The sequence below is a fragment of the Mustela nigripes genome, chromosome 5, assembly GCF_022355385.1.
Source record: "Mustela nigripes isolate SB6536 chromosome 5, MUSNIG.SB6536, whole genome shotgun sequence".
NCBI classification, from domain to species: Eukaryota; Metazoa; Chordata; class Mammalia; order Carnivora; family Mustelidae; genus Mustela; species Mustela nigripes.
The window spans coordinates 116,373,403-116,397,336 of NC_081561.1; the positions used below are offsets into that span (position 1 = coordinate 116,373,403).

Genomic DNA, 23,934 nt, shown 5'->3' on the forward strand with positions numbered 1-23,934 from the left:
GATTCATGTAGGTCTGGGGAGACGTCCAAGAATTTGCAACTGTGACAGATTCCCAGGTGATGCTCCTGCTGCTGGTCCTGAGATGAGACCTTGGGAACCACTGGGCTTGAGGCTGGGCTGGAATGGCAGAACAGCACAGAAGGCTTCCCTCTGCCTGGCAGTCATGCAGGTAGTGTGAATCCAGTTAGCGTAGTCTTGTGTTTTTCTGCAGCCCTGTTCAGCGGCTCAGGAGCTGGCAACAGTAGGCACAAAGTTGGACTTCACCAGAAAAAAAAAAAAATACAGAACTGGTATGACTAGTGTTTTTGGGAAGCCTTCCTTATCTGTGACCAACTTGTAGTCTGAAAATGCTGTTTCTGCATCTTCCATTTGAAATAGAAAGGACTTCAATTTATGCATCAACATGGATGGGACTGGAGGAGATGATGCTAAGTGAAATAAGTTGAGCAGAGAAAGACACTTATTTGTGGAACATGAGGAATAGCATGGAGGACATTAGGAGAAGGAAGAGAAAAATGAAGGGGGCGTGGAAATCAGAGGGGGAGACGGACCATGAGAGACTATGGACTCTGGGAGACAAAGTGAGTGTTTTAGAGGGGAAGGGTTGGGGGGTTGGATGAGCCTTGTGATGGGTATTAGGGAGGGCACGGATTTCATGGAGCACTGGGGTTTATATGCAAACAATGAATCTTGGAACCCTACGTCGGCAACTAATGTGGTGACTACTGCAACATAATAAAAAAATGAAACCGAAAGGATTAGAGAATCTGAGATTGAGAAAAAAGGAAAACGAAAGTTTGTGGTTGAAGTTCACTATTGTAGGACTTAGAAGTAAAATGGAGTAGTAGCCACCTCTGGTTTCCTATTGAAAAGGGGGGGGAACATAAGCCCCCTTTTCCTAAAGTATCTGCTAACCATGCTGTTTCTGTGATCTCCAAAATTGTGAAATATACTTTGAAAAACTAAAATTTGGTTCTTCTGGATGTTCTAAGATTACATCCATCACACAGAATTTTAACAATATTATATGTTCTTTGCAAATGTTCATGTCCTCCTGCAAAAAGTAAGTGGTTAAGTGCAGAGCCTTACACACAGGAAGTGAGTTCTGGAAGTGACAACTCATCTGTTTGAGTGGGGGCCCCAGCTCGATCAAATAGAAAAAAAAAAAAGAACTGACTTCCGTAATAAAGAACAGTATTATTTCAGATCTCTTATGTTAAGCAGCAATTTAAATGTGGATTTGCATATTAAGCAAGCATTGATTTTTAAGTCACTGATAGTTTTCTTTTTATTAAAAAACAAAACAGATTTTGTTGGAGCCGGGTGTGATCCAGGATGTGCTAGCAGCTGGCAGTCACCTACAACTGTTGGAGCTTCTCGATTTATGTTCCCACTATCTCATCCAGGTATGTGAGCTTGCGTCCTGCTGCTCTGCCCTCCCTATCCCTTCCCCTGCAGTCATCAGCTGTACCTGCTGCTCCCCGACCTGTGCCTAGACAAGTAAAATGGAAGTAAGGGACACGAGGCTTGTGGTGGTAGAGTTTCTCCAGGACACAGGCTGAGAGGCCCCCAGGAGGGCGGCTGCCGCTCTCCTGGCCTGTCTCAGGACCTCAGACCTCCCCGCCCAGCCCAGGTCCTCACTGCTCTTGGGTAGCAGAGTAACTCAACGATCCTGCTGCAGGTGTATTGCTGGGGCCCTGGGAGATGACCCTGGGAAGGGGCTTCATTTGAAGCAATGTTGTCTGGCTGCAGGAACAACCCCAAATTCACAAAAAATTGAATAGTCAGTGACGATTTCAGCAGCAGTAGCTAATATATCACAAAGTCGTATATAATTAAGTACCATATGAACTTTCCAGGCAATAAGTGCTGGAAAAGGGGTAAATGATCTACGTATTCTTCCCCCGGTTTGCTGGGATGATCAGGAAGGGCTCTGGGAGGGGGCGGAGAGAAAACGCCCATCCTGTGGGCACCGATGCTTCACAGTCAGTCCTCCTAACATCTTTGCACATTTTTATACGTGAAAAATCAGAGATTTAAAAGGTACCCAGCTGGCCTGAGGTGATAGAGCTGGTGAGTGATAGGCCTTTCTGATTCCGAAGACCATTTTTTCTTTCCTGGATAAAAACTTTTTGGTTCATTAGGAAGACACGGGACATCTTAGGCAGACAGTATGGATGTGAGGCTTTTGTTTTACAGAGTTAAGTACGGACTCCCTGTGTTGGAGGCCTCTTAGTTCCTCCACTGGCACGAGTTTTTACTTGCACTTGTTACAGCATTACAACAACAGGGAAAATACATTTTTAACAATGACAAATCCATACGATTTGATTTTACTATCCTTGTACATATGTCATATGAGTACATATAAAAACCCAATTTGTTTCCCTGCCCATTATTTTATTTTCTTCCTAGTCATTTTCTCTAATTCCAAATGCAGGCATATTATTGACTTCTGTCACTCAGGAGGTCGTTTCTCAAGCTCTTCCTCATGTATCATCTTATTTCGTCTTCTCTGCAACCCCGGAAAGTAGGAACCAAAGCTTCCCTGTGAGATGGTGCGACAGGTGTCAGCCACGATCACCTGAGGAGCAGTTCAAACACAGTACATGAAAGCTTTATCCTCATCTCCTTGCATTTAATCTAACAGTGAATGTTTAACTATTATTATCTGATTTCCTTTTCTTTTCCCCTCAATATTGTTGGATGGCATGGGAGAGCTGTTGTCAGTCCCTTTCTGAGAGTAGCAAAAGGGAATAACAAAGAAAGGTTGCAAGACTTCGGAGATGTGTGTTTGACTTGTGAAATTGAAATTATTTTTATTTGACATTTTTCCATCAAATATTGCAACTTGAGCCTTCAGTATCACCTGATTCACTTTTTCCATGACAGGTAATAGTCAATGGTGTATGTTGCCAAAAGTTGGGTTACAGGGCTCATTATCATGATGCGTGTTAAAATGGTGTGTATAGACAGGTGTGATGTGGTGTGTGTGTGTGTGTGTGTGTGTGTGTGTGTGTTTACCTACCCCTGTAATTTGTATAAACAAGAATTCTAGATGAACATCAGAAGTTCATGAATTTGTTGAGATATCTAGTGACTTGTGCACTTTAGAACTTAATATTTACAGTTTGTTGTTTTGTCGAAGAAAAAAATGTAGCCTGCATACAGATATGTTTTGTGGACAGTTTGCTGTCCACAGCAAATGAATTTGCTGAATTTGTTGAGATATCTAGTGACTTGTGCAGATGAATTTGTTGAGATATCCCAGCAGATGAATTTGTTGAGATATCTAGTGACTTGTGCACTTTAGAACTTAATTTTTAGTTTGTTGTTTTGTCGAAGAAAAAAATGTAGCCTGCATACAGATATGTTTTTGGACAGTTTGCTTATTATTAGCCTACTTGATCAGTGGTTGAAATTTTCACTTTCTTTTCTCCAATGTTTTCATTTTGTTCTTCCGTGGAACTTTATTTTTCCTTTTTATCCACAATGTTCCAAGTTGTCCAAATTGTGGAAGAAAACTTGGACTTGGAATCAAAGCCGTGTGTATGTAGAAATTTTATGTCAGTCTTTTGAAAATACATACCATTCCTCTTTTTCTTAGGATTGTAAAATTTCCAAGCTGGGTCAGTCTGCTTTTATATTTTGACATAGTTTTACAACTAAACCTATTTACAGTGTTTTGGTATTATTGCTCAACTAATTCTTAATTTCATATGGGACCATTTTATTTGGTATATAAAAATGTTTTTTGTTAAAATGAAAAATCTTTAGTGCTCAAAATATACTTAGAAGTTGTGCCTTATCAGGGTGCCTGTGCGGCTCAGTCGGTTGGGTGTCAGACTCTTGATTTCAGCTCAGGTCATGATCTCAGGGTTATGGGATCGAGCCCTGCATTGGGCTCCATGCTCAGCACAGAGTCTGCTTGTCCCTCTCCCTCTGCTCCTCCCCTTGCTCTCTCTCAAATAAAAAATTACGGACTCCTGGGTAGTTCAGTCGGTTAAGCATCTGCCTTCAGCTCAGATCATGATTCCAGGGCCCTGGGATTGAGCCCCAAGTCAGGCTCCCCTGCAGAGGAGAAACAGGGGAGCCTGCTTCTCCCTCTGCCTCTGTCCCTGCTTGTGTGCTCTTTCTCTCTCATTCTATCTCTCAAACAAATAAACTCCTTAAAAAAAAAAAAAGAAGAAGAAGAAAAGACGTTGTGCCCTGTCAATCAAGGCTAGCATCTCTTCCATTCTTGCATTTTTCCCACTAGGGGTTTGTGAAGCCGTTCTCCCCTCCTAAGATGTCTGGTCTTGTTTGTTACTCTCAAGTTACCACAGTTTCTTTGGTTTCTCCCAGAGTTGTGAAAGACCTCTGCTCTGATACTTCCTGTTGTCGTCTGGTGCTCATTCCTAGCCGAGTAGAACCCCTGGGTTGACCCTCACTGAGTCTCTGGGCCATCAGCTGTTACCTTGGCCTGAAACTCCTCTGTACAGGTGTAAATGCTACCGCTGCCCCCCAGCAAAGGAAGGGACACCTCGAGGCCACTGCATGCTCTGCTTTTTTCTTTCGTTTCCTTGGGGAGGCTCCTGAGAGCAGGGCCCTCAAACCTCAGGAGCACTGCCCCTCTGTCTGTGAGGATAGCCATTGTATTAGCCTCCTGTGCTGTGGAGACTTCACCTTATTCATTTTTAGTCCCCAGGCCCCCTGGATGGCAGGCCCTTGTGAACACAGAGGTTCTCAGTTTGTGGAATAAAGGGGGAGCCTAGGAGTGCAAAAGGTGTGTGTTGGTGGGGGAGGGGGCTCCGGGTGGGTAGTGGCTACAGTGACAGCCTCCCAACCACAGCCTGGGTTTGCATCCGTCCTCACCCGCTTGGCCATGCAGTTCCAGAGGACACTCCTGGGGGCCTGGCCTGTTAGTGTATTCCTTTTTTAAAAGATATTTATTTATTTTAGAGAGAGAGAGAGCACAAGGAGGGGGAGGGACAGAGGGAGCAGCAAGCTCCCCACTGCGCAGGGAGCCTGATGCTGGGCTCAATCCCAGGACCCTGGGATCATGACCAGAGCTGAAGGCAGACGCTTAACGACTGAGCCACCCAGATGCCCTCATTAGTGTATTCTTAATATGCATGACCTGTTGGACTTTTATCTGTTCTCTGAGATCCAGGTCCAAATAAAATGTGACTGCTCCTTCCCTTCTCCTCCTCCTGCTCTCCTTCCTTGTACATTGTGCTTTAAAAAAAAAAAATTCATCAAAAAGGTGCAATTTATTAAATTCGTTAAAGAGTAGTTATTGTCTTCAAAACAGATCTGGTAAAATGCTCAAATTACTTTGGTTTTCAGAGTATACCTGTTTCTCTACATGCCATTTGCTATGTTCAGTCTTATCCAGGAAACTCTGCAGCCCCTCGTCAGGGGTGATGGGCTACGGATGTAGTACTGCCATGTGTCCCTTGATTTACTGAGTTCTGTGGGCCAACATTTCAGACTTTTTGAATCCAGTTTGTTTTCACAAACTGATTTTTCCCAGACTTTCTAAATGAGCTGCTGAACCTCTCCACCTAAATATCACATGTGGAGTCCAAACTTAACATGAGAAAACCTGTCATTTTCTCTAGTGATGATACTGTTAATCTGCTAGTTTTCTAGAAATTTGGACATTGCCTTAGTCTCCTTCCTCAGCCCCATATCCAATTGGTTGCCAGGCTGAGCTGATTCTACATCCCAAATACCCCTCAGACCTGATCCTTTTCTTCATTGCTAAAGCCCTTACCCCTTTTGGGGGCTCTCATCATTACTGACTATAGATTATAGAGAGTTCCTCATATCCTCCTGAGGGGTCTCCATGTTCCTAGTCTTACTCCATGCCAAACCATAGTCCCCTGAGCCTTCATTACCTTTCTCAGGGTGGGGAAACAGCCTGTGTCGAGGGCCTCTCATTACCACGTGTTTTGGACAGTGATTTTTATTTTCCCTCTGTTAAGGAACCCTGTAAAGCAGATGAGTATTCTTTTGTTTTTACAGAAGGGAAAACTTAAATTCAGAACCAAGGTGTTGATCCAGTGGAAACACTGATGAGTGCCCCTGATGACCATTCTAGAGCTGACCTTAGGTCATCTAGAGATGAACTTAGCCTGATCTTTCAGGCCAGGCTTGTTCCTCCCTAGCCTCCCCTGCAGCCTTAGTGCCTTTCCTAGTCCGCTGTGCTCTGGCCTCTCAGGTAACTTTTCATTCTGGGACTTGCCATTAGGTGAGTACAATCTTCTGATTGTACCAAGGAGCAGGACTAGGGGAAACATCGTGCACACACTCCTCCCCTACCCTCTCCCCTGCTGATGCACCTGTCAGAAGATGAAGGGAGCTGGCCACTGGATTTTGGGTTGTATCCCCTGAAAGTGATGCATTAGGAGATACACGCTTTGCTGAAAGTGTCCTTTTTTGTAGTTAGCTTTCAAAAAAAAAAAAACAAAAACTTTTTACATTTCATACCACTTCTCCCAAATAGTAAATAGTATATCCTATTATTTAATTAGCAAGTGTTTGTTTGTTTGCCAAGTATCAGCCTTTACTATGATATGCAATTTAAATATATTGACAAGAGAGAACGGTCATGTACACTTTGTAAAGAAGGCCACCCAAGAGGTGAATCAATTCCTTTTGAGAGAACACTCTTAGTATCTCTTCCTAGGCAGCAGGTGGCAGTATGAATCCACCAGAATTCAGTAGTTAATTTAAAGCAAAAAGCAAAAAAAAAAAAAAAAAAAAAAAAAAAAAAAAATCAAAAAAAAAAAAAAAAAAAATTATTTATTTTGCTACATATTAGTCTTCTGACCTAATCAGTAAAAAAGTCATTATTCACACCACACTGGGCAATATGCACTGTAATTTTTAACAAATAATAGGAAACTGTTAATGTGTTCACAGGAAATACAGTTTTGTCTTGGGCTGCTGTGGTCATTTATCACTGCACTTTGTGAAATCACTCATTTGTTCTAATTTGAATGTAAATGACTCTAAGGTTTTACAAATAAGGTGACAGACTCACATAAATGTAATTGCAGGGTTCATCTCCCTCTTTTTATATATCACTCATTAGGTTATGAATTAAATACATCGTATTAAACCAGGGGCATGTCCAATGATGATATTGTAATGGCAAATTACTCTATGCTATTAGAGGTGTATTTTTTATTCATGGACATTAATTTGTCATTAAGCGGCATTAGTTTAGCACTTTTATGCGAAAGACGTGACCTGAAAGAGGAGACGTGCTGCCTGGATGGGAGAGGGAAGGGACATGCGCGCTCTAGGTAGAGCGTTTTATCACCGCAAGGAAAACAGGGGAGCATTTGTTTTATTATTTTTTTCATTTGTTTTATTTCCTGCTTTTATAAGTGTAAAAGATCATCACCAGATCGAAGGCATCGTTCTGCTTACAGTGTGCACATTTGTATCATCTAGTAAAGCAAAGCCCAGATTCTTACTATTAATCATTCGGAAGCCAAGAACGTACAGGAGCTGGAGGGAGCCCGCGGCTTCCCGCCCTAAATCTCCCTCCTCTGTGACTGATGCTTATTAGTCATCCCTTGTCTTCATTTAGTCTTACACTAAATGGGCTACCGTGAGAATTAGTCATTTTTCTCTCTTCAGTGAAGGTACAAAGATTTAAAGAATGTTATTCTCTCATGAGGGTATTAGGAAGAATTCTGGATATTTTGTTCCTTTTTTTTAATGAATGGCGATTTTCCTGTTCTTTTCCCAAGAATATATTTTTTCTGCTTCCAATTTTGAGGAACACTGGATCCTTGAAATAGCTTCACAGAAGCTGCAAGTATTCAACTGCTGCTTTTGCATCAATTTCCTCAGGGGTGCCTGTGGTTGGAGAAGGTCTTCCTGACCTCAGTTGACGACAAGGTTCTCGAAGGCAGCTACCAGGCCTGACCCCGTCCCTGTCTTCCTTCCTTTATCATCACCTGAGCCCAGTATGTATATTTGTCAGCTTGGATGGCCCTACCGAAATGGCCCAGGCTGGGTGGTTTAGGCAACAGACATTTATTTCTTATAATTCTGGTCACTGGAAGTCCCAAGTCAGGGGGCAGCATGGTTGGGTTCTGGTGAGAGCCTTCCTCCTGGCTGGCGGACGACCTTCTTGCTGTGTCCTTGCCTGGTACACAGATCGCAGGCTCTCTGGCGTCTCTACACAGAAGGATAATCCTGTCCCGTGCGCCCCACCCTCATTCACTCTTCTGAATTACCTCCTAATTACCTCCCAAAGGCCATATCTCCAAATACCAGCACGCGGAGACTTAAGAGTTTCAACGCAGGAATTTGGGAGGGACACATTTTTCAGTGAACCACAGTATGTATCGAGGGAATGAATGTGCCTCCGTTCAGTAATTTTGTCCTACTTGTTTAATATTGAAATTTTGTGTTATGAGAGGAAAATATGTTACTAAGTCGGTCCTTTTTTTTTTTTTTTATAAGATTTTATTTATTTATTTGACAGACTGAGATCACAAGTAGGCAGAGAAGCAGGCGGAGAGAGAGAGTGTGGAGGAAGCAGGCTTCCTGCTGTGCAGAGAGCCTGATGCAGGGCTCGATCCTAGAACCCTGAGATCCCAGGACCTGAGCCAAAGGCAGAGGCTTTAACCCACTGAGCCACCCAGGTACCCCACTAAGTCAGTCTTTCATTAGTTTTACTCATTGAATACATTACTCATTCAATACATTGAATACATTTTCTGTGGGGATTGCATTTGGCACTGAGGATCTTGCATATTTTGCAGTAGTATAATAAGGTTGTCATTTTTAAACTAAAGTAATACTACAATGACTTTTAGAAGGTTATCTCTTCCAAACAATGTATTATTATAATTTTAATTACTAAATTAACAGTATCTTCTAAATACATAATATATAGTGGGTGTGCTGAATAGAATAATTTGTCTTCAAGGTTGAGAAGAAGTTAGATCTCACGCTCATTTTTCTCCAACACTGAGCTATTTTCTTCCACATTAGATAAGACAGATGATTGTATCAACATATATATTTAATATGCCCCTATCAAATACACCAACTTCATGCTGCTTCATAGTTCACCGGAGCTAATACTCTTGTATTTGGAGAAAGAGTACAAAGTCTGGAAAAAAATATTACAAATGGCTTCATCTTCTGGATGTTTTTTTAATCAGTGAAAATGATCAGAAAGGATGGAAATGTATCAGTCCTAGTTAATTATAGCTAACTACTGATTATTTGTTCTAATCAAGAGTGTTTGCTATCTGGCACAGAATATCATATTTGCCAAATATCATTCATATTCGGCTCTAATATATATCATGAGATCCTTTAGTAGCATTTTAGAAGCCCAGTTAATTTTTTCATATACTATTAGGTTGACTTCTATTCCCTAAGTCCATTCCAAAGGAGGTCAGTGGTAACAGCCTAGAGGCATGCTGGGGGGCCAGGGAAGTCATTTTGGCATTTTAATTTATTATGTGGATAATCTGAAGTTGACTCTGTCATCCTTGTTTGTAAGTTTTTAATGAGAAAAAAGATTGTCTTGAAGGCTTTTTCTAATGCTACTAATTTTTATTCTAAGTGAACCATTGCCAGCTGGGCCAGTGTCCTGGGACTGAGCCCTGCATCTGGCTCCCAGGGAGCCTCCTTCTCCCTCTGCCCCTGCTCTCGTGCTCTTTCTCTCAAATAAATAAATAAAATCTTTTAAAAAATAAATAAAATGAAATTACTTCCAGCATATTTTTCTCAAAAGTAAAGTGTTTCCAATGTTTTATTAATGCCAGAGTTCAGAATCAATACACCAAGCAAACAAATATCAATCTCATTTAATTCTATTTTTAATACTTAGAAATTAGGGCCATTACAAGAACATCTGGGTTTCGTTTGAGATACTCATCCTCCCACGCACCAGCCCTCTGCAGATCTTACTACCCAGAGTTAAGTGTCTGGCCTTTTCTCTAAGGTTAAGCAGCCCTTCTGCTCCGTACTCCATCAGGTGCCTTCTGTGTTTCCTATGGTTTCAGTGTCCCCTTCTGCACTGGCTCCTTTCGTTTTTTTAAAATAGGATCAATAAGATGGGACAAACTTTTCTTCCTCTCTCCGTATGGCAACCCTCTTCCATTCACTACCAAACCGCGATCAGTGCCTGTACTTCCTTATCTTCCATTCATTCTTCAGTCCTATTGAACTCGCCCTCTGCCTCATTACTCCTCAACAGCTGTCCAACAAAGGTCCCAAAGCCGCCTAATTATCAAACACAGTGGGCCCCTCATGGTGTCCTAATGTGACTGCTCTCCAACATTTCCACACTGGGAGCTCCACTCTCTGCTACAGTTTTCTTTTCTCAAGACTCTCTCCTAATTCTTTTCATTCAGATCCTATATAAGCTCTGCTTTGAGCAGCTCCTTGACTCTCCCTCCAGGCACTCTCCCTCGGCTCCACGCTGGTACGCTTTGCTTACAGCGCTCTCTTTCATCCACAGGCGGAGGGCTGGCTACTTTATTGCAATCTCCTCTCCCAAGCGCCAGACCCCTGTGCTCAGCCAGCATTTGCACGTGGCGCTTCATATTCATCTGTACTCTGTTTCACACACCTGCTCCTCCTCCTCCTCTTTGTTAGGGATCTGTCATCAGGTCTGGATCATCTTTCTGCAGCATTCCTGCAACAGCTCCGCTGTGCCCTTGCCTATGATCTAATGATAATCAATACTTTGCTGTACAAATCTAAGTTACTTTTGTGGTCCACAAAACAATTTATTTCCCTAAAACCCAAGCTGGATCCCTGTCTCCTGGTTACTCAATAGGTTTCCAAGAGAGTCTTGTTCTTTCTCTTTCTTGTATCCCTAATGTGTTCTATTCTCACGGTACCCAAGAACAGCATGTTCTATCATTTTAAAGCTAACTGTGTAATCAGCATTTCCTCTTGGGTATCCCAGGGCACATGAACTTTTTGAGTATGAACTCAAATCAGAAACCAGGAGTCCTCCTAAAATCATTCATCTCCTTGTGCCGTACATATGCTGTCACCAAGACCTTTCAAATCTACCTCTTTAATTTTCTTAAACACACTTTTTTAGAGTAGTTTTAGGTTTGCAACAAAATTGAGAGGAAGATACAGACATTTTGTATTAATATCTCGGCCCCCACATAGGCCTAACTGCTCTCATTATCAGCCTCCTCCACCAAAGTGGCTCATTCGCTACTGTCGATGAACCTACATGGATATGTCATTCTCACTCAGAGCTCACCATTTACATTATATGGTTCACTCTTGCTGTTGTCCATTTTATGGGTTTGGACACATGTATACTGAAATGTATCTGCCATTATAGTATCACGCAGAGTAGTCTCACTGCCCTAAAATTTTTCTGTGCTTTGCTTATTCATCCCTCCCTTCCCCACCTCAACCTGGCAACCACTGATCTTTTCACTGTCTGTATAGTTTGGTCTTTTCCAGAATATTGTGTAGGTGGAATCATACAGAATGTAGCCTTTTCAGATTGGCTCCTTTGGCTTACTGATATGTATTTAAATATCTTCTGTGTCTTTTCATGACTTGATAGCTTATTGCTTTCTTTTTTCCCCCCAAGATATTTATTTATTTATTTGAGAGAGGGAGTGCAAGGAGTGGGGGTGGGGAGACACAGAAGGGGAGGACTTAGGGGAGAAGAGAATCTAAAGCAGACTCTGCACTGAGTGTGGAGCCCACCATGGGGCTTGATCTTAGGAGCCTGAGATCATGACCTCAGCAGAAACCAGGAGTCTAATGCTTGACTGACTGAGCCACCCAGGAACCCTAACAGTTCATTTCTTTGTGGCACTGAATAATATTACATTACCAGGATGTACCTCACTTTATTTATCCTCTCACTACTGAAAGACTTCTTGGTTGCTTCTAAGTTTAGGCCGTTACGAATAAAGCTGCTATGAACACTTGTGTACAGGGTTTTGTGTGAAACCCCTTAATTTTAAATCCCTCTCATTCTCTCCATTTCTTTTACTGCTATTACTATCTTAGTTTGAACTTTCATTATCTCCTGGACTAAAGAATCTTCCTCCTACCCAATGAAGCTGCCTTTACTCTTGCCACACTCAAAATTCTGTTTGATTGACATGTAAAAATAACTTTTAAAAATTCTGGTTGATTTGTAAAAATAATAATAATAATAATAACCTGATTACGTCGCAGTCATGTCTAAAATCATTCCGTAGTCCGCGGTTCATCACAGCCTCGGGATAATGTTCATTCCCCCTAATCCGACACACGGGTCCCATCTTTATTATGAAACTTCTATCTCTTTAGGCTTTTTGTTTGTTTGTTTCAAACAATTTACCACCCATGAGCAATGCCACAGTCATTATGAACTTCATGCATTTCTCTGTACCTTAAACTCTTTGAATGAAGCGTCTTTCTCCATGGATTATTCTTCCTTCGTTTTGTCACCTTATGAATTCCTCTTTAAGTACTTTGCTCATATGTTATCTCGTCTTCCAGAGTTGCCTGGTCAGTCCACCTAGCTGGAGTCAAATTTCTCTCCTCTTCATTCATTATGAGTAGTCCTCTGGGGTGCTGATCACACCATAATGTTCGTGTTGATTTACTTATCTATCTCCCCATGATAGAAATTCATGTCCCAGAGTTATGTGACCTTGGGAAAACTGCTTAACTGTTTTGCCCCCAGTCCTCATCTGTAAAATATAGATACAGTATCAGTATATAATCTACCTCTTGGCATGTGGAGGATTCAGTGAGATAATGCATATGAAGTATCCTACCTGCAGTAGGTACACTAGAAACCAGAATGAGCTGGTTTCCAAAGAATGGAATGATCACTTGTGAATTCCTCTATTAGTTCTACCATTATCTTCTTACCTGTTTCCCTCACTCTTGTCTTCCTTCATTCCTGGAAATGTCACAACTTTACTACCTACCTTCAATTGACAACATATTGGACGAGTCTATTCCTGAAAATTTTGAAAATAAGCACCATTCTGTAAAAGGTATTTTTTTTTTTCTTTCAGCCACTTCTCTTTGATTTTGTAAAAGGGCATGCCTTGTCTTAGGGGGAAAAAAAATTTGCAAATAATTTAAATGGAACATCAGCTCTCTCTCTGCCTCTGAATTGTGAAAACAACACACTGAAATTGTACTTTAATAAATAGTAAAAACAATGCTTTTCAAAGCAACATATTACATTGGTATTAACGCTTTGTATCTAGGCAGTTTTGTTTTATTGTTTCTCCTGCCCTTTCTGTAAATAAAACACCTTGCCCCATTCTCATATACAGAATCCAAGAAAGAAATGGAAAAAAAAAAATCCTTCATTTCTAGCTTAATGCATAGTAGCTGCTTAAAAACCCGTGTTTGTTTGCAATCCTTCTATGTGTGCCGTGAAAGTTCCCCATGATAGGAACATTTTATAATGTAGTTGCGTGATGTCCTGAGATCTCCTGACAAAGGAAGATGAAAGCAGTGCATTTGTTTAAAAGAAGGAAAATGTGATCTTTTCCTTCCTAGGAGACTGCTACTCACATGTCCACCTCCCTCCTGCTGTCTTTCCTTCCTAAACTTCTCCCTCACTCCTTTCCTATTCTTTAGCCACAGATGTCCTTTAGAGCAGGTTTCTGGCCTTTTCTCACATTAAGGGATATGTGCGCAGCTCCTGGAAAGACGATTGCTTGTCTCTATCATTAATTCAGCTCTAGGTACTCGGCATCAGCCCTGTGCCTTCAGTATAATGTTTACTCACTTCCAAGGCTGGGATGAAGGACTAGGAATTAGTTCTGCTGCAAGAATAGACTTACCTACATATTGCCTACATACATGCATATATGTGTAGGAGTTACTACATTTGTAGAGTCGTTCCTTTCTTTACTCAAATGCTCAAATGCACAGTATGTATTAGTGGTTCCTAAATTTGACCACATGTGGGATCCCCTGAACGGCTGGTTAAAACAGCCCCACCACCAGAGGGACTCCTGGCCCCACTGCCAGAGTTTCTGATTCGTGAGGTCTGGCAAGGAAACTGCGAATCTGTGTTCTAACAAGTTCCCAACTGAATGTGGTGTTCCTGGTCTGGGACCACAGTTTGAGAACCACTGCTTGAGATGCTCTTGCCATATCCTGTCACATTAGTTATGTGCCCCATAAACCGCTGCTCTTTGGACTTCCAAAACCATCATCATGTTCAAATAAATTCAAACTGGTTCTAGTTTGTACTTATAAAAATATCAATATTATGTATCCTTCACGGCATCCAAAATTTAAAAAGTCAGAACAATGCAGATTGGAAACAAACAATTAAAAAACCCACCAGTCCATTTTTATAGATAATAATGACAAAGACAGTCTATGTGGATAACTGGCAGATTATCAAAAGTCTGCAGAATTGAGTGCACCAGAGCTAAGTAAGGAAATAGATCATAATTACTTCTATGCTGTTCTTCAAAAAAAAAAAAATAGTTGATGGTTACTGAAATTTTCTTTTTAAAGCTCTACTTGCACAGACAGACTATTTTCAATTAAAGAAAGAAAAGTATGTGTACATTAAGTTCCTCTCTGGTTCATAATTCAATGGTATTTGCTTGATGTGCTGAGCCAGCTTTAGGAAACTTTGCAATAGCATTTTGTAGCTCATTGTGATGGGGACTAGAATTATTGGTTGTTGACGTGGCCATGTCTCTGTGCTTCCTTCATGGATTTCCAGCTTACTACAGACTTTCCCAAGAACAATATAAAATTATTCATGAGCCTTGGATATTATGCATACAGCTGATTATGAAAATGTATTAGTAACCTAATTGTGGAATTCCTCTGTTATACACCACAAATATATTTAAATAGGCCTTCAAAGACTCCAAGAATTAGAGCACGTTGAGGTTTTTTCCCCTTGTAGTTTGTTCAATTGCTGCTAATATTTTGTTTTAGTTGAATCAGAATATATCATAAACATATTTATATAAATATAAGGATATATGGTTGCCCAGATATATTTGTATGTTTATGTACAAATATACTTCTATCTCTCTGTATATTTAAGCAGAGAGAAAAATAAGACATACAAGATAAAAACATCTGCCTTTACTGTATTTTACCATATCCACAAGTAATCTGGGCTGCATTGTCAATGAATTACTCATTTTTTTCTCTCATAAAAGTTAACTTTACCCCATCGAACCTGATGTAAAATATTATAGAAAAAACTCACAGATCCCCTTGCATACATGATGTACATGCTAATATTTTCCCTATATCACTCATCCCAAGGATATTAAAATGTTTGGGTTTTGTTTATTTGGTTGTTTGTTTCAACATGTTCCAAAGGGCCACCCCTTTCCCACACATCACCACAAAGCCTTTCATGCTGCTTCCTCGACTCCTGGAGTGTCGTCCTTTTCTGCAGCACCAGGTCCTGTAGCCACGTAATGCCTTGATTTATAACTAGGTTGTAATCCAAATAGGAAACAGGTGGAATCACAACTGGGTATGGTGCCTTGGATATTAATGGCCTGGCTCAGCAGTGGAATTTCTAAAGCTGTATACACTTTTTTTGCCTTAATTATGCATTCATTAAAAGCTTTTATACCCAACAGAATAAAGTAAATATTTTTTGATCTCCATAGTGTGCTCCCAGACTGTAGATTTGCACAGCAGGGTCTTGATAATCTGAATAAATTGTATTTCCCCAAGGAGTTTATCTTTCAAAGAAGGTCATAAAGAAATGTAGCTCTTCCGTCCTTAGATTTCTAATGTGCCTTTCAGCTATGTGTAATGTAGAAGGGGAACCAGGGCATGTTTTGGTAACACATATTTGGTGATAGTCCAGTATAATGTCTCAACCTGTTCTCCTTGATCTCTGGTGAAGTCTTTCTTAAATACAAAAGAAATGAATGATTTTATATGACCGCTATGGTTTTTGCTGATAATTGAAGAAAAATTAAGACCACATTTGACATTCAGGTGTTTTCTTCCATTCACCCAGTCAGTGAATGAAATTCATGGAATATGCAAAGCTGTAGTTTAAGCACTGTTAACAGCATTTTAAAAAGAGTACAGTAATAAAATGAGAGCTACTGTATGCTGAGCACCTTCTACGTGGAAGACACTTTACATGTACTTTGGGAATCCTTACCACAGATCACTTTTGCCCTTTTTTAGTTGAGAAAATTAGACTCCGGTCAGCCGTTGGCTGAGGCCATCCAGATGGGTCAGGCTCAGATCACGTGCTCTTCCCCACACCTCGAAACTGAGGATGCAGCCCGTTCCTGGTCACCACAACTAGAGACCTACTGAAAAAGACAGGGAAATGATAAAACTATAAACCCAAATATATACGCACAACCAACTGAGCTTATCATTTTTTCTGAGTCATCAAGAGTAAGATGGGAAAACACCTGATCTTGAAGAACAGCCTAAAAATAACATATGATTGTGAAATTTTAGGCGATAAATTTTCTCCCTCTCTTCGGGCTGCTGTATTTATTTCCAGCGAGGCTGCCACATTCATCTCCAGTGTGGCCAGCACTCTAGGAATGTACTTTAAAAATACTTTAATTAAGGGTGCCTGAGTGACTCAGTCGATTAAGCATCTGCCTTTGGCTTAGGTCATGTCCAGGGTCCTGGGATCGAGCCCCGCACTGGACTCCCTGCTCAGCAAGAATCCTGCTTCTCCCTTTCCGTCCACTGCTCCCCTGCTGCTGGCGTCCTCTCACTCTCTCTCAAATAAATAAATAAAATCTTTTCTAAAAGTCTTAATTATTTAAATATTAAAATGCTTCATAAATGTATTCACTATTTAATAAAATATTAAAATATAAATATTTTAAGGAGCAGAAGAATGTATGTTTTGTTGTAAACTAAGAAATGAAAGCAATAGGAGTTGAATATTTAAAGGTCTGACATTCTTACCTACCCACTATCCATCAATCAGAATGAAGTAGCTGTAAAGACAGAGAGGAAGATCTACAGTACAGACACAAGCCTGTACCTTTATGCACAGCTGGGGAGAAAATTAGGTAACTACTGGCAAAGGGTTAAACAAAGGATATAAGTAGCTCCTGTGATTAGAAGTAAGAAGCGGGGCAAGTCCTTCCATCTAGAATGGGCTGGCTTGATGGCTTCCTTAGGAAGTAGAATCTGATCTTGGCTGTCCCTCCCCTCTGCACCTTCCTGCCTCAGAAGGGGAAAAGTACATATAATACAGAACTTCCCTTTTCTTACAAGCTTTCTAAAGTCTGTTGAATCAAAGAGTCTTCCAATGCTTCACAAACAATATATGTTTGGCAAACAGCTGGACATTTGAATATTTCTGGTTATCACTAAATGCCAAGAGAGATAAGGTTGCTATTCAACATTCTGGGAGGGGAAAAAACAAAACACAGAAACACCAAGATGTGAGGAGTCAGAAGACCCAAGATTCACTGTAGAAGCTGGGCCTGATTCCTGTGGCATCCCAAGTGGGCTTTCCACCATATTTATCAGTTATATGAAAAACCTGATGTGTACTTTGCATCAGGAGAGAATTACTTATGGTTAGATCAAATATTTGAGGGCACCTTTCTTAATTATAGAGATCTGTTTATTTACCCGACAGTAGAATTATATCTATAAAAAACTGTCATTTCCTCTTTCCATTTGAAGAAATGGATGAGCTTTTTAAAAAAATGGCTTGCTTCTGGGACGCCTGGGTGGCTCAGTTGGTTAAGCAGCTGCCTTTGGCTCGGGTCATGATCCCAGCGTCCTAGGATCGAGTCCCACATCGGGCTCCTTGCTCAGCAGGGAGCCTGCTTCTCCCTCTGCCTCTGCCTGCCATTCTGTCTGCCTGTGCTTGCTCTCCCCCCCCCCTCTGATAAATAAATAAAATCTTTAAAATAAAATAAAATAAAATTAAAATTAAAAAATGGCTTGCTTCTTAAAATCCGTAATCCAACAAATATTTTTCAGTTACAATATGTGATAAAGACATTATGATTGGCATTGTACAGGATATAAAAATTGTAAGATGCAAACCTATTTTTACTAGTTTACTAGAAATGTTTTTAGTGATTGAAAGATATGTGCATGAGTAGCTTAGAGACAAGGTGGTTGGTATGTTACAGGAGACTTGAAGCAGGAAGCATTAGGATTCAGCCGGCGACAAGGGCTTCATATTTATATCTGACTTGGTACTTGGTCCCTATAAGAAGCCAACATAATGATTTAATTTAACTTGTAGTTAATATTGCTAAAAATCAAACCATACTAGTTTTATATGCAGAATGGGTATATCAAGCTGTTTGGGTTAGATTTAGGAGTAATTTTTTTTTTTTTAAATTCTTAATTTCCATAAGAAGGGTGGCTTTTCATTTCAGGGATTCTCAAAATATGATGTGAAGTCAACATTTTATAATAGAACTTCATGTTTCAAGTATGCTATTACATGATGGTCCTAGAAACTGCTATGTCTCCTGATCATCTTTATCTATAGTAATGTCGTGTAGTAATTTAGGTGATGTTTTGAAGGAGGGTATAACTGAAGGGCGTTGATAATTGGATATGAAAGATCACAGCATTGTTCAAATAGTCAAGTCTGTTGAATGTTATTACCAAGAAAAATCTGAAATCTTGTTCAATTTGGTCATTTTGGAGGGAGAAATTTAGGAAATCAAAATGGCATTACTTTTATTTTAACCTATAAAAAACTGTCATTTCCTCTTTGCAATTGAAGAAATGGATATGCTTTTTAAAAAGTGACTTGCTTTTTAAAATCCATAACCCAACAAATATTTTTCAGTTATTTTATTTTGAGAGAAGTTTTTTATTATCTGGAACACAAGTCAAGCTGTACAGGTTGCTGATGCTTATTTTTATTTCACAAGTCATTGATATACTCGGAACCTGATGAGGCAACAAGAGGCATCCGTGGTAGTAAGGCCATGTTTTGCATGGATATCCTTAGTATTAAGTCAAAACCTATCCATCAGACTTCCAAATCTGATCATTTTAACAAGGACTCCTATATTTGGGAAAGAATATTTGTTGTGGGGGAGATGTTGGGGCTAGTTTACAGTAGATGCAATCACGAGATGACAGATACTTTCTGTGTTCTGTATCATTCCTGGGCCAGGGTTGTGATTACACTGCAGAGCTAGATAGGCAAGAGGTTACTGACAGGGTAGGAGATGCATGGTTGTGGCTAAAACAAAGATAGACTGTATGTTAGAAATATGCATGATTGATTAGCAACTTGTGCCACAGCTGGCACACATCAAGACACATCTCTTGGCTGTGACATACATAAGCTGGGCTGTGGGTTATGTTCAGTGAATACGCAGACCCCAACTGTAAGGCTGCATACACATTTCTCTCCCTTGAATGCAAGGGACCTCAGCGATAGGCTTCAGTCTGCTCGGAATTTTAAAATAAAAGAAATCTTATGTGAACATTGGTCACTAATTATTAGTATTTGCTTATTTGAGATAGCTAATACAACAGCCAATGTCTATGCTACAGATGAGAAGAACCCCACCAGGGGACATCAGAAAGGCTGACATTCATCATTCTCTTGCTACGCCCCTGGCCTGGGAAGAGTGGTGGAAGGGCCACAAGTCTACCCACAGACCCCAGACTGTCCTGTTGCCTCCCACGCATGTCCTCACCACCTAATAATTTGCCTCAAAAACGCAATCACATTTGAATATACCTCCAAATAAAACAGTATTTGTCTTTTTCATACCTTCTTGTCCCTACTACCTTCAGTAGTTAATCTGGGGAATAACCACTTTCGTGACTTAATTAGGGGGCTGGACCACACAGAAAGAGTGAATTTGGGGAATATATAAGGTTTAAGAATTATTGCCCTTGAAACACTAGTGTTTATTCCATAGCTAGTGTAGTATTGGGGACACATTTTATGGCTCTTCTTATGTTATTTAACTTGTCATCCACAGTATAAGAAACAAATAGAAGAGAAGAGAGAAGCCAAATAGCCCTAAACCAAAGGAAAATAAATACTATTCAAAAAGATTCCCCAAAGAACAACAATGTATGCACCATAATTCTGAATAGAAGCTAAATTTCAAGTGAGAAGCAGTGTGACAGAAATGAAACCTTTTTAGAAAAATAAAAAAGATTGTCCTTTTACTCAAGAGAGTTTCTTGTTGCTGAGCTATAATTTCCATTCAAAATCACTGCCTCTACCTGGGTGCTTGGATTTTGAAGTTATAGAATGTCGGAGAATGGTGACAGTCTCATAATTAGGACAAAGGATCATTTGCAAAGGTTCTTTGCTCTGAATAGCCAATTGATGGAGGAAATAATTCTCTCTTGGACTAAAAATGAAATTTTGGGTGGATTGATATATAGATAGATAGATAGATAGATTTTTTTTTTTTTCTCCCCACAGCAGAGCTGGTACATTGCACTCATCCATTAACACTTTCAACTTCAGTCATGATATGACCCGTTTTTCCACTTGGAAAACTGAATGACCACTGGCTTTGCCTTTGTGTGTATGTGTAGGAAAGGCAGAAACAGAAGGGAAGTGAGGGAGGCCAATGAGGTATGAAAAATAGGCTGATTTGAATAATGTTCACAATTGGAAAGCCATGTTAGAAAGACATGGCATGTTCTGTTTTGCTTAAATTTAGGTAAAGAGAAAAAGCTCATGGACACTGTTTCATGTGCGTTCAGGACCTGCTCTCTGCTAGAGATCAGGGCCACAATGCAGTCCTTGGCACAGAGAGCTTAGATTTCGCAAAGGGAGGCTGATCTCTAATCCAAGGGCATTTAGAGTGACAAGTGTTGTTAGAAATCTGCCGAGGGCGCGATGGAGGCACAAAGAAGGAAGTTTAGCCTGAATCAGGGAAGCTGAAAAAAACGAAATGGGTTCATTCATCAAGCAAGTGTGTGTTGAACCACCCTACCATGTGCCTAGCACTGTTTTAGGCAGCAGGGATAAACCAGTGAATGAAATAGTTCCTTCCTCCCATGGAACATACTTCTTGGGGCTTGGGGGACAAATACATTGTAACTAAGCATTAGGCAAATAAATGCAGAAGATTTACAGATAGTGATGAGTACCAAAATCAAATGGAGTAATGTGATGGAGGATAACAGCGAGAGGATGGGGAGTGTGCTAATTTAGATCGGATGGTCACACAGAACAATGGAAACATGGTCTTTCATCTGTAGGAATTCTGCATATATTGCTTCCTCTGTTCAGAAACTGGCTAGTCCTGGGAGGGGCAGGGCACCCCAAACGACAGGAATCAGGAATACAGAAAATAAGAAAATATAGTTAATTCGTTTCCCGACCCTACCCTTTGCCAACATCCGCTCTTCTTTTAGCTATCAGCTCCATGTGGCTTCTCAGAAAAGCCTTTACTAAGTCTCCACTCCATATCAAATCACCCATTATGGGCATTTTCAGCTCCATATTCTTCCCTTTGTAGCCTTTACCTCAATTATAATTTGTCATTTATTTGTAATACGTTTTGATCAACGGCTTGCTCTTCCAACAGAGTATGTACTCTGTGAGGCCTGGGACTTGCCTATTTTTCCTCATCATTATATTGCCAATGCCTGATGTAGTCCTGGTACATGATGAGAATATGTAGCCCATAGAAATGGCTGAAGCCAAGCCAGAGTGGGTGGGATTATTACCCTTCAGGCTGAGAAAATGATCAGGGTATAGATCACGGGAGGCCACGCAGTGTTACTGAGTTTTGACATTTAACCATAAGCAAATGGGTACTCATTAGTGGTTTCTCTCTCTCTCTCTCTCTCTCTCTCTCTCTTTTTTTTTAATTGAAGTATAGTTGGCATGTGGTTTTAAATTAGTTTCAGGCGTACAACATTCTGATTCAACAGGTCTGTGGTGTGCTATGCTTATCACAGTTGTAGCCACCATCTCTCCCCATAAACACTGATACAATACCATTGACTGTATTCTCTATGCCGTCTATTTTATCTCTGTGACTTGCTCATTGTGTATCCTCCACTCCCCTTCACCCATTTTGCTCATCCTCTTAACCCTCTTTGCTCTGGCAAGCATCAGATTATTCTCTGTATTTATGGGTCTGTTTCTGCTTTTTGTTTGCTTAGTCATTTGTTTTGGTTTTAGATTCCACACAGAAGTGAAATCATATGATATTTGTCTTTATTGGACTTGTTTCACTCAGCATAACACCCTCTAGGTCATTCAAGTTGCTGCAAATGGCAAGATCTCATTTTTTTTTATGGCTAAGTAATATTTCTGTGTGTGTGTGTGTACCCATCTTCTTTGTCTATTCATGATTGTTTCCGTATTTTGGATATTGTAAATAATGCTGCAGTAAACATAACTGCAGTAAGCATAAGGATGTATATATCTTTTTAAATTAATATCCTCTGGGGTTTTTTTTAAGATTTTATTTATTTATTTGACAGAGATTACAAGTAGGCAGAGAGGCAGGCAGAGAGAGAGAGAGGAGGAAGCAGGCTCCCCACTGAGCGGAGAGCCTGATGCGGGGCTTGATCCCAGGACCCTGGGATCATGACCTGAGCCAAAGGCAGAGGCTTTAACCCACCAAGCCACTGAGGTGCCCCACTTCTGGGCTTTTGAGGAGAGGCAAATAAATACCTAGTAGTGGGATTACTGGATCATATGGCATTGCTATTTTTATGAGACTGACATGCTACCTACTGCACTAATGAGGCAACTGGCATTGCTATTTTTAATTTTCTGAAGAACCTCCATACTGTTTTCCACAGTAGTTGCACCAATTTTCACTCCCACCAGCTATGCATGAAATGTTCCCTTTTCTCCACATTCTTGCCAATACTTGTTATTTTTCGTCTTTTTGATAGTAGCCATTCTAACTGCTGTGCGGTGATGTATCATAATGGTTTTGATTTGCATTTTTCCAGAAGACTAGTGATGTTGAGAAGAAAAGATGTTGAGCATCTTTTCTTGTGACTGTTGGCCATCTGTGTGTCTTCTTTGGGAAAATGTCTCTTGAGGTCTTCTGCCCATTTTTAAATCAGATTATTAGGGGTTTTGTTTGTTTTCAGTTGTATAAGTTCTTTATATATTTCGGATATTAACCCCTTATTGCATATATCGTTTGCACATATCTTCTCGTCATTGGGTTACCTTTTCATTTTGTTGATGGTTTCCTTTACTGTGTGAGGTCGTTTTATTTTGGCATAATCCCGACAGTTTATTTGTTCTTCTGTTTCCTTTGCCTGAGAAGGCATATCTAGAAAAATATTGCTGAAGTCAATTATCAGACGTTTTTCTTTGTCTATGTTTTTCAATGTCTATGTTTTCTTTTTAGGAGTTTTATGCTTTCATGTCTCTGATTTGGACCTTTAATCCATTTTGAGTTTGCTTCTGTGTATGGTGTAAGAAAGTGTTTCAGTTTCATTCTTTCGCATGTAGCTGTCCAGTTTTCCCAACATTATTTATTGAAGACACTGTCTTTTCCCCATTGTATATTCTTGCCTCCTTTGTCATAGATCAATTCATTGTATAAGTGTGAGTTCATTTTAGAGCTCTTTATTCTGTATAAGTGTTCTATGTGTCTGTTTTTGTGCCAGTACTATCTTGTTTTGATTGCTATAGGTTTGTGTAGTATATCCTGAAATCTGGGCTTGTGATACCTCCAGCTTTGTTCTTAAGATTGCTTTTGCTTTTTGAAGTCCTTTGTAGTTCTGTATAAATTTTAGTATTATTTGTTCTAGTTCTGTGGAAAGCACAATTGGTATTTGGTAGGGATTTCATTGCATCTGTTAGATTGCTTTAGGTAATAGGGGCATTTTAACAAGATTAATTCTTCCACTTCTTGAGCATGGAGTGTCTTTCCATTTGTTGGTGTTGTTTTTGATTTCTTTCAACAGTGTTGTATAGTTGTACAGGTCTCTCACTTCCTTGGTCAAGTTTTTCCTAGGTATTTTATTCTTTCTGGTACA

At 40.2% G+C, this 23,934-nt stretch overlaps 1 protein-coding gene across 6 annotated transcripts in view; it reads left to right on the top strand.

Annotated features, from left to right (window-relative positions):
- The window catches only part of KLHL32 (kelch like family member 32), a 252,577-nt gene that overhangs the window by 127,505 nt on the left and 101,138 nt on the right, over positions 1-23,934 (top strand). For all 6 annotated transcript variants that reach the window (XM_059401086.1, XM_059401087.1, XM_059401089.1 and 3 more), the window contains one exon: positions 1,308-1,406. In XM_059401086.1, the coding sequence (XP_059257069.1) occupies positions 1,308-1,406 (99 nt within the window). The remainder of the gene's footprint in view (positions 1-1,307; positions 1,407-23,934) is intronic.